Raw genomic sequence first — 11,970 nt, 5'->3', positions numbered from 1 at the left:
ATATATGGAGGACTTACTAGAGTGGCTTACAGACTTGTGGTTCAGCTAGTCCAACAATGGCTGTCTCTCAACAGAAAGTCCCAAGAATTGTTCAGTCCACACGGATGGATAGCTCAACTGGTCTTCACTATACATAATCCCAAAGAAGCAGGCTGTAATACCAGTGAAGGAATGTCTCAGCAGGAGGATATATGAACAAGCAGACAAAGAGTAAAAGCTTTTTCTGTACCCTTTATGTAGACTGCCACAGAAAGGTTGGCCCAGATTTAGGGTAGGTGTTCTGACCCCAAATGATCTGGTGTGCCCAACTGCTTAGATTTTTAGTTAATTCCAGATGTATTCAATTGACCACCAATAATAGCCGTCAGGATGATGAAGTAACAACAGCTTGATACTGTGTTACTATTTTATTCCTGATTCTTGAGCCAACTTAGAAGCATCTGAACAATGATGGTGTTTATTGCTGCGTTCAAGAATTAAATGATTCACAGAAGTGCCCTCCCCACCAATGACACAGGGCCCATGGTAAGAATCATAGTGGATGCCTGAAACCTTGGGCAGTCTGTACTTTCCATATAAACTATGTGTAAGTAATCTATATTGAAGTTTAATCCATGTCATACACATCACAGATTTTCAGTAGTGACTAATAATAAGATAGAATTATTATATTATAGTGAAAGTCGTTCTAAGTATGCTCCAGAGTTTCCTTACCAAGGTGCAACAGCGTAACTAGCATGGATTTCCTTCTCCTTCCTCAACAGTCTCAGTATTAGATCTGTCCTTACCATAGATTTTTTTATTCTTTTTTTTATTTATTTTATTGAGCTCTACATTTTTCTCTGCTCCCCTCTCTGCCTCTCCCCCTTAATTCTTCCCCAAGGCCCCCATGCTCCCAATATACTCAGGAGATCTTGTCTTTTTCTACTTTTTATTTCCCATGTAGATTAGATCTATGTCAGTCTCTCTTAGTGTCCTCATTGTTGTCTAAGTTCTCTGGGATTGTGATTTGTAGGCTAGTTTTCTTTGCTTTATATTTAAAAACCACCTATGAGTGAATACATGTGATAATTGTCTTTCTGTGTCTGGGTTACCTCACTCAAAATAATGTTTTCTAGCTCCATCCATTTTCCTGCAAAATTCAAGGTGCTGATATTTTTTTTCTGCTGTGTAGTACTCCATTGTGTAAATGTACCACATTTTTCTTATCCATTCTTTGGTTGAGGGGCATTTAGGTTGTTTCTAGGTTCTGGCTATGACAAACAATGCTGCTATGAACATAGTTGAGCACATGTCCTTGTGGCACGATTGAGCATTCTTTGGATATATACCCAAAAGTGGTATTACTGAGTCTTGAGGAAGGTTGTTTCCTAATTTTCTTAGAAATCGCCACACTGGCATTCAAAGGGGTTGTACCCTTTGAATTCCCACCAGCAATGCAGAATTGTTCCCTTTTCCCCACAACCTCTCCAGCATAAATTGTCATCAGTGTTTTTGATCTTGGCCATTCTTACAGGTGAAAAATGGAATCTCAGAGTTGTTTTGTTTTGCATTTCTCTGATGACTTAAGGACTTACCATAGATCTTAATATACATTTTTCTCTTCATTTAAGTTGAGAACTTTGTCTTCTCACTTAAAACATGTTAACCTGCCTTTGAGATCTTTGACTCACCGGCGTCATTACTGTTACCGTTGAGGCTATTACTAAGGAAAATAAGGTTCCTTGAACATCAGCCCTGTGATGCTGTGCTAGGATGATGAGCTTAGATGACTACTAAGTGACTTGTGGGGAGGTAGTACATGCAATGTGATTACACTGAGCATAGGTCTGGTCCTCTCTTGGATGGATGAAGCAGGGTACTCAGAATGGTGTGTGCTTTGAAACTTGCAATTACTTCTTTCTGTATGTAGTTGCCTGTTAGGAGTGTGTTTGCATAATGAGAGTACCTGTGTGTGTGGAGGCCTCTCCACTGTGTTTTGAGATGGTCTCTCACTTATTGGCTAGACTGTGCCCAGCTAGTTCCAGGGATCCTTCTGTCCCCAGATTCCCAGCTCTGTGATACAGATGAATGCTGCTGTGCTCACCTTTTTACTTTTTTCGTGGTGCTTAGTATCAGAACTGAGCCACCGTTTCAGGCCCTAAAGATCTTATGTAATTATTGCTTATCTGAAATGTCTGAGACCAAAGTGTTTCAGAGTTCAGATCCACCCCACTCCACCCCACCCCACCCCCTGGGACTTTGGAATATTTGCATGTATAAAAAATGAGATGTTTTGAGGCTGGAATCCAAGTCTAACCATGAGAGTCATTTGTGTTTCACATATACCGTGTATACATAACCTGGCAATGATTTACTCTATATTTACGTGCCCGTCTATCTCGAGGTCAGATGGAATTTTCTCCTTGTGTGATAGAAAGATACGTTACTCACCTCTTTGGATTTCAGGTATTTGACTAGAGATGCTTTGTTTACGTGTTTAAATATCAGATAGGTGATACCAAGGCAGCAGTCTCCAGCCTCCACTACTCTTACACAGCAGAAGTGGCTTAGGAATGTTTTAGCTTACCAAAATGCCATGTCCATGTTTTATTTAGCTGGCATTCTTTTATAAGAGCTTCTGAATCTGAAGGATTCTCTGCATTTGGTTTTCATGAAATAGCTTTATTACATGCATTACAGTGATTGAATTTCTATTTCTAAAAATTTTAATGGAGGGTCATTTATAGGAGATAGTTGGAGGGTTTTTTGTATGGCTGCAAGAGCTGGAGTTGCATGCATTACTGTGTCAGTTAAACTTCTGGAAGCAAGCCAGTGTGTTTATGGTGAGTTTCCTAGGAAAGCAGTGAACCACTAAAAGCCTGCACAGTATTACAACTCTTCTGAGGAGAGGAAGCATTAGGAAATTCAGCAGTGAAGCGGCAGCAACAAGCAGTCACAGTGGTAGTAAAGATAGGGCAGCTTCAGCTCGCACATCTCACAGTGAGTCAGTGAGCAAGCACATAGCTCCCAAACTGCTGCCTCGGGAGGCAGAGCGGTACTGTCCAGGGCAAGCTTCTAGTTTCATGTTTATGATGTCAAGTCATGTGATAATACTGTACCATAAGTTGCCAACTTCGCTCTACTCTAGAGAGGATTCTTTGCTGCAGTGCTTTTTCACTTTTTCTTTCCTTTTTCTTTTCTTGAAAGAGAAAAAATTGTGCAATGTATGTTTATGCCTACACCATGCCGAGGCGACACTTAGCAGTAAATAATCTCTGTATCCCCGAGGTAAGATACTGTTTCTGCTTTCCCTGCACAGTGCTGCTGCAGCACGGAGCTGATCCAAACATTCGGAACACTGATGGGAAATCAGCTCTGGACCTGGCAGATCCTTCAGCAAAAGCTGTCCTCACAGGTAAGAAAACAGAGCTAGCAGGCTCTTTGCTTTTCTGAGATTTTCATTGCACAGAATAAAATAAAGCTAAGGAAATACTAAATGCCTCATTGATTGAATATCTAGCTTATTAATTGTGCTGTTGTATGTTTGTGTAGCAGTCTTACTGCTTCTAGTACGTAGAGTCACAGCATTAAATCATAACGTTCCTCATATTTTGTCAGTTTTATGGCTTACATCACAGTTTTCCTCTACCTCCTCTTCTCGGCTGGTGTTGAAGCCCTTCACTGTTGAGCAGGCAAGGGCATTTGTGTTGCTGTAGAAGTAGTTTGCATCAGAAAGACAACCTGCTGCCTTCCTATGATACTGAAGTGCTCCCTGCTCTCCTCTTAGGCAGCTTTTCACTTTTTACCGAGACAGCCAAGTTTTTTGAGCTGGGGCAATAGACTATCTTCTTACTTCCATTAATGCAGATTTGAGCTTATTAGTATTATTAAAGCAAGTGCTGAGTACCAGCACAGAGGTGATGTTGGGGTACAATGCACCCCTCGTCACGGTCTGCAAGATTATGTTTACCAGGTAGATCCTGAGCTGCTGCTCTCATTGATCTTCATCCTCTGAGTGCTGCATTGGATCTATTTTTGTTTTGATTCTCAGCATTTGAGCCTTGCTGCCTTTGCCCTCTTTTACTTAACTGACCTTTGTAATCTGGAGCCTCTTTGTCACTGCAGTGCTAGCAGTATTGTTTTAGGTTGTGTGGATGTAAGTGACTCTTTACCTTTTAATTTGCTGTGTTTGAAGAGATCTGTGGTCTTGCTTAAAGTTTAACAGTCCATGCTGTGCACTTTTAATAGAGATTGTGAGATGAACGGAAGACATGTACGTGCAGAAAGCTTTAAAAAAATATATGGAATTTTGCTTAATTACTCTTCATGGAAAGACAACTTCCCACTGTGGTAAAATTAGTATAATCACTGCTGAAGCAGAGTAATCTGATTTTTCTCAATTAATTAAAGATTAGGTGAGTTTCTTCTCTAGGATAACATACACTAGAGGAATAAAGCTGTTTAAATCAGTGTAGACAAAGTTAAATACAAATACATGCTTTTAAATGATGGAATCGAGCCTGTCTGATTTGTCTCAGGCCTGCCCAGTTCCTGAAACCTTCAGCCTCTTATTAAAAAGCCATGCTTAATAATAGAGCAGCTTTAGTGGTCTCTGACCAGAGGAGAAATGCAGCTCGGAAAGCGTTCCACTCAGTGTAGCTGCTACAGTATGTGACAAGTGCCGAGCAAGACTCTTTGTGAGTGTCCTCCCCTTGACCTTTCCTCTTCTCCAGCTCTCTGCCTGCTGGCCGTTTGCTAGGTGCATTTGATGCACATCACCTTTAGGTCTACTTCTTCTCTTTGTCAAAGACAAAGTTTAGGTATAAGCCCTTATCCATAAGAAGAAGCCATCTCCTAATTTGAAATGCAGATTAGAGAACATCGTTTTAGTGTGGAGCTTCGGCCTCCTCGCTTGCAGAGACTGGAGCGCCCCGGAGGACAGACAGCACATCTAAACTTGATTTGGAAGCTGTCTAGCACTGCACTTTACTTAGATGGGGAGTCTACAGTTTTTTCAGTTACAGAACTACTGCTACTATTGCTCGACCACTACTGATACTGTTCCCTATAAATATTTTCTGAGACAACTTTAAGCTATGGCTTAAAACTAAAAGTCTAGGACAGTAGTTTTCTTGGGACTATAAACTGTTCTGCTTATACATTTATGCTACATAGTATACATCAAAGGAATACTCCACTGAGCTGTTTCAGAATGTTTTTCTGCCAATACAGGCTTGTTACTAAGGAATTCTTTCTGGTGAAATTATGATGGAAATATTATTTCCAAAGCTAAATTTAAAAAGACTAAGCATTGATTTTCCAAAGGGAGCTAGGCTCAGGGCACAGTCCCGTCTTGTCTAGCACACATGTAAAACCCCAAGTTCAGTCCCTAACACACCTTCCCCCAGGAGGGGGCAGACTCTTGAAAGGAAGATCTCGGAGGAGCCAGCCTTACTCTGAGTGAGGCTCATCTTTATTCCAGATGAGTCGTACTTCATTACATAACCTTTGAGGGTGATTTTCCTTCTTGATTTCTCTCTGGTTATTTGGATGCTAAGTATCTTCCTGATAGTCTTATCGTTTATGTTATGAGCTCAGTGCATTAACCAAATAATATGCAGGTATACCTTAAAGCAAATTAACAGAGCAAATCTCTTTATATAGAACATTAAAAAATCTGTGTTTGATTTTGTTTTATGCATAAAGACTGCTGTGCAAAGCAAATATATACTACCAGTATGGCAGTTGGCATCTACCAGATAACCTTTATTTTGGATAGTGCTGTTAGACATTTGAAAGAAATGGCTAATTGGAGAGACTGGTTCGACTATTTGAGGAACCATTTGAGAGAGTGGTAGTTTTATAGAAGCCTTGAGGGTTTTGGCTTTTGTTAATTACCCGTGTTCATAGGTGATCACCTGTAGGACTTGAAACCAGTATGGGTTTGTTTATTTTGTTATTTTTTTAGAACAAGAATATTAAATGTCAAACCTTATGTAAATTTTATTGAACAAGATATTTGGTGTGTTATGATTATTGATTTTTAAAAGTAATGTATTTTGGACTTTTTCTGTGTATAAAAATGTTTGGAGCCGGGCGGTGGTGGTGCACGCCTTTAATTCCAGCACTCGGGAGGCAGAGGCAGGCGGATCTCTGTGAGTTCGAGACTAGCCTGGTCTACAAGAGCAAGTTCCAGGACAGGCTCCAAAACCACAGAGAAACCCTGTCTCGGAAAACCAAAAAAAAAAAAAAAAAATCAAACAAACAAAAAAAGAATTACAGATTACAGACTTGAAAAAAATAAAAAAATAAAAAAAATGTTTGTAATTACGGGGAAATAAAAACACAAAAAAGAAAGATCACAATTCTTCCTTAGAGATGACATTCATGTATTTTTGTATACAGCCTTTCTTCTATTAGTATACAGCAACATATGTTAGTAGTAGTAAATAAAATAAATACATATACATGTTTGTATTTTGCCAATGGTTGATATTCATAATATACAATATTTGATTTAGTGGCATGGATAATTTCAGGAAGACTATAAGTAGTCATTAACATCAGCTTTTAATTCTGTGATTTTTTTTCCCCATGGATATATATATATATAAGTTCTTTGAGTGAATTCCCTCAATATTTAACATTTAGATAGATTATTTTTAGCCTTTATTTCTTTTCTCTTTTCTACTCTTTTTTTAAGAGAAAGTCTTATATATCCCCGGTTGTCACTGAACTTGGTGTTTAGCCTTGAGTTTATTTTGTTTGTTTGTTTTTGTTTTGTTTTTTTGTTTTTTGGTTTTTTTTTTTTTTTTTTTTTTTTTTTTTTTTTTTTTTTTTTTTTTTTTTTTTGAGGCAGGCTTTCTCCGTAGCTTTGGAGCCTGTCCTGGAACTCGCTTTGTAGATCGGTCTGGCCTCAAACTCACGGAGATCCACCTGTCTCTAAAGGCACGTGCCACCACCACCCACCTTTAGTCTTGAACGACCTTCACCTGTGTCCAGGGCTTTGTGCATTATAGGCAAGCACTACTCTGTTTTTAGCTTTCATCCATCTTTGTGACTTTGAGATCATAAATTTCACCAAAATTGTGCTTCTTTACCATATTCAGGCTTAGCACATAGAAACAGGTGCTTCTGTTCTTGACGTTGATGGATGTGAAGGTTTGGGTATGTTATACTGGTTTAATTATAGAAATGCCTAATGTGTGTTGAAAGGCATTGTTAACAGGACTAAGGAGTATATTTGTCTCCCATGTAAAATGAAACACAAAGGATGGAGGGTATCAGTGGGACACCGAATTAGGCAGAGGTGAAAACTGATGAAGATTGAGAGTTTAGGGAAGGATAGATGGCCTAAGGAATGTTTATCTTTTGCAGGATCAATGAATGATATGTAGAATATGGAGTGTATGAGTTTCTTTTTTAACAGGATTGGCCTGGTTATTGGTCCTAGTAGCTTCCTAGTTGGTTTTGGGAAACAAAAATAGGAAGAACGGTATTTTGCACAAAGGTGCCTGAAAACAAAATAAACTTTGCTCATGCATGTAACCCCAGCACTTGGGAGACTGAGGCAGGAGACTCACTCGAGTTTGAGGTCAGCTGAGCTACCAGATTTCTCAGTGCTACAGAGAAAATACCCTTTCTCCAAAGCCAAAACAACAAAACCAAAACTACAAAGAAACTAACCTGAATTCATTGTCCTTGTAACGCAATCCTGGTCTGTGGTTACTGGGCGGGCCCCTAGGGCTGCCGAGCACTCAACTAGGGCTCATCATCTCAGTCAGTGTTGAGGAGTCTAGGGTGTGTGGAGAGACTGACTTGCTAAATCAGCAAAATCTGTGCGGAATCTTACTCCACTGCTTTTCAGGTAAGGACTTTCATGATCCTGCCTGCTTAGCTTTGATCACTAGGTTTTCACCCAAGTAAAAGTTTCTCATTCTTGACACTTTCATTCACCCTCTTAGTAATTAGATAACACTGTGCTTTGAGATGGCTGAGCCAGTTGTTTCCCACCACATGTGCCTTAGGGTCCAAATCTTCATCACGCCTTCGCCACTTCGTATGTTTTTGAATCTCAGTTCTTTTCACTAGCTGGAGTAGCTTTTGGGGTTTTTTCAAGACAGGGTTTCTCTGTAGCTTTAGAGCCTGTCCTGGAACTTGCTCTGTAAATCAGACTCATCGAACTCACAGAGATCCACCTGCCTCTGCCTCCCGAGTGCTGGGATTAAAGGCTTGTGCCACCACTGCTTGACTTTATTTTTTTTTTAAAAAGAAAACAAACTATCTTTCATTTTACATAACCAAGTTCTCCCTCCCTCTCCTCCTCCTCCCATCCTTTCCATCTTCCCGTACCCATCCACTCCTTAGAGAGGGTAAGGCACATTGCTTTGGGGAAGGTCCAACGCCCTACTATATCTAGGCTGAGCATGGTATCAATCCAAAGAGAATAGGTTCCTAAAAAGCCAGTACAAGCAGTAGGGATAAATCCTAGTGCCACTGCCAGTAGCGCCACAGTCTGCCTTAGCCATACAACTGTCACCCACATTAGAGGGACTAGTTTGCTCCTATGCTGGTTCCTTCCCCATCCAGCTGGAGTTTGTAAGCTCCCATTAGTTCAGACAAACTGTTTCAGTGGGTGTCCCCATCATGGTCTTGACCTCATTGCTCATATTCTCACTCCTTCCTCTCTTCAACTATACTTTGGGAGCTCAGCCCAGTGCTCCACTGCGGGTCTCTGCCTCTGTTCCCATCATTTGCTGGATAAAGGTTCTATAGTGACATTAAAGATATTCATCAGTCTGACCACAGGACAAGGCCAGTTCGGGCATCCTCTCCTCTATTGCCTAGGGTCTTAGCTGGGGTCATCTTTGTTGATTCCTGGGAATTTCTCAAGTGGTAGGTTCCTTGCTAGCCCCATAATGGCTTCCTCAATCAAAATATCTTTCCTTGCTCTCATCTCTGTCCTTCCTCCATTTCTACTTTCCTGTTCCCTCACGTTCTCCTCCCCTCTCCCTTTCTCCTCTCCTTTTCCCCTTCCACCCTCCCTTCTCCCCCACCCCCATGCTCCCAATTTTCTCAGGCAATCTTGTCTATTTCCCCTTTCCTGGTGGATCTATGTATGTTTTTCTTAGGGTTCACCTTGTTACCATTTACACATTGGAGTAGTATTCAGCAGTAAAAAACAATGTCATCTTGAAATTTACATGCAAATAGATGGAACTAGAAAAAAAAACATCTTGAGTGAGGTAACCCAGATCCAGAAAGATGAATATGGGTATATACTCACTCATAAGAGGATACTAGCTGTAAAGCAAAGGATATTGAGCCTGTAGTTCATGGAGAAGTCTTTTTAAAGCATAAATCAATATCCTGTTCAGAACCTTCTTCAACATAGTCCATCACTCCTGGGTAAAATCCAAATTCTTCAGCTGTGTCCTGTCATGATCTTGCTTCTCTCTTGCATATTTTATTCTGATCTGCATTTTCACTACAGTTGGTTGCTTGCTGTCCCTCAGACACATGAACTCCTTTCTGGGTCTGAAGTAAGAAGCATGGCTCTAGAACTTTGTTGCTCATTGGTATCTGTTTGGATGTCTCATTATCATGTCCCCAGTTCCATTAGCTAATCATTAGCTAATCATGTTTCTTCATGGATTTGTTGAGAGCTGAAATCATGTTCCGTGACCTTTATTTTCTTCTTCTAATAGGATGAAAGATTGAACTCTGGCCTTAAAATGTATAATTAAGTGATTAGATTAAAAATATATGTCCATATGTCCAGGATCTGACTATTGGTAACTGAACAAACAGTAATGACAGATAAGGTAGTCATTAATCATTAATTGATATAATCTTAAACTTTAAAAAAATCCTTATTTTGTATGTATGCTTTGCTTGCATGTATGTCTTTGTACCACATGTGTGTTTGGTGCCTATGAAGACCAAAAGAGAACATTGGCCACCATGTTCTCTACCCTCAGCCTAAAAGCATAAAGTAAAGCCTGGCAAGAGCTCCGTTCACCAATTATGGTATTTGTGAAGCCCGATAATTTGTTAGTGTGTCCTCTGAGTTAGTGTGTACTTTGAGTGCAGCTGTGATTTTTGCTATTGAACTAGCAGTTCTGTGGAATATTAGATTAGCACTTCAACCAAATTGGTATTTTAAATGTTTCTTTTAAGTTTTATTATAGTAATTTTTGCTTTGTGTGGGGCATTGTGGTATTGGACTCTAGAATCCAGGGCCTCATATATATTAGGCAAGTGATTTACTATATCCCCAGCTCTCAAATTTGTTTGTGTGGTATAGGTGATACTAGACTTTATTAATATTTTGCTGTTATAAGATTACTAGTTATGTCCTTGAAATTTTGATATCTGATATAATTACAGACTCGTGTACAAATGTAGCAAATGGTACAGACAGAGACCACCCTCTTTCCACCCCCCCAGTGGTCAGGCTGTGTAAAACTGCACAAGTGCACAGGAGGATACTTGATATAGTCAGTCAGTATGTAGAACACTGCGCCAAAAGGGAGTTCGCTGTGTTTCAGTTCCTGTATTTGCTACAGTCGGAGAATGGTTAGAAGGCAGGAAACATTCCTACCAGGCGGTGGTGGCACAGGCCTTTAATCTCAGCACTTGGGAGGCAGAGGCAGGTAGATCTCTGTGAGTTCTATAAGAGCTAGTTCCAGGACAGGCTCTAAAAACAGAAAAAGCCTGTCTCACACAAAAAAAAAAGTAAGCATTCACTTTGCTGGCTTTTTTAATTTTACTTTTAAGGAGATTGTGAAATATTGCTTTTTAAAAATCCCCACCCCCTTTTTGTTAGAATAAACCTCTAACCATTTGGGCCTGGTGTTTTGTTGTCTTAATTGATTAATGTAGATAGGACAGTTGGGTTAGGTGTTTTTTCTTGTGTGACTCCTGGTACTTCATATCTTTCAGTGAATTGCTGAATTTTATCTAAGTAAAATTTCACATTTGTTTATAGTGTGCTTGAGTGTTTTCATGTGTCTTATAGGCTGTTGCCCTTTACAGAGTCAGTAATGATATTTTCTGTTTCTTATTACTGTTTGTAATTTATGTTTTCTTTACCTTTGTAAATTTCTTTGATATTTTTTAAAGAACTTACTAGCTTTAAGTGTTTTCTTGTTTTGGCTTTTTTTTCTTGCTTGCTTTTTATATTGAACCAGTTAGTCTTTTCTTGGATATTTGGAATAAGAATGTCAAAAATTGACCAGGTGTGGCCCTCTGTTAGCATTCCTTCACTGTTAGAAATTTCATCTAAACCTTCCTCTTACTATGCGTGTCCTGTAAATGTTTGGTTTTTATGTTTGTTCAGTGTAACATATTCTTTTAGAATTAATCAAGAGCTTCTCCGTAACCTATGGACTACTTACTGATGTTGTTTGGATATTAAAAACTGTTGTTTTTATGTTGCTTTTACAGAGTTCAGTTCTAGGAAAATACTGTTTCATTTTTAATTCTTTTGGGATTTTTCTTTATGTTTTGTTTTGTTTCTTTTGTGGTCCATAGTATGTTCTGTGGATATGATAAAAGAGCATGAGGTTGATAAATGTATTCTAGATGTGTTTGTTCTATGTCCTGATTGATTTTCTCTCTAGTTTAATCAGTTAAGAGAATGGTAGTAAAATTTTAACTGAAGTTGTAAATGAAGTTGTAAATTTGTGCCTCCTTTTAAGTTCAGTCGGTGTTTGCTTCAAATGTGCCGTAGCTTCGTTGTCTGGTGCATGCACATTTAAGATACCATGTTTCTTGGTAAATTGGCCCTATTTTCATTATGTCAAGGCCATCTCTGATCATTTTCTTCACTCTAAATTAACTGAACCTGAGTCAGCTAGCCTGTTGTGCTTTAAAAACATATTTGCATGATATTTATCTACCTGCTCATTTTAACCTGCCAATATCATTATATTAAAATTAATTTCTTTCGCATAAAAGTAATTGTGTAGTATTTTATCATCTGTT

The 11,970-nt window shown here is 39.2% G+C and overlaps 1 protein-coding gene across 1 annotated transcript in view; it reads left to right on the top strand.

Moving 5' to 3' along the window:
- The window catches only part of Tnks (tankyrase), a 153,438-nt gene that overhangs the window by 45,173 nt on the left and 96,295 nt on the right, over nucleotides 1-11,970 (top strand). The window contains exon 3 of the mRNA XM_050146701.1: nucleotides 3,302-3,397. Coding sequence (XP_050002658.1) covers nucleotides 3,302-3,397 — 96 coding nt within the window. The remainder of the gene's footprint in view (nucleotides 1-3,301; nucleotides 3,398-11,970) is intronic.

This window comes from Alexandromys fortis, unplaced genomic scaffold, assembly GCF_014885135.2.
Source record: "Alexandromys fortis isolate MF-2015 unplaced genomic scaffold, M_Fortis_MF-2015_v1.1 scaffold_55, whole genome shotgun sequence".
In the NCBI taxonomy this organism is placed as follows: Eukaryota; Metazoa; Chordata; class Mammalia; order Rodentia; family Cricetidae; genus Alexandromys; species Alexandromys fortis.
The sequence above is the reverse complement of the archived record's forward strand: the minus strand, read 5'-3'. Positions and strand labels throughout refer to the sequence as shown.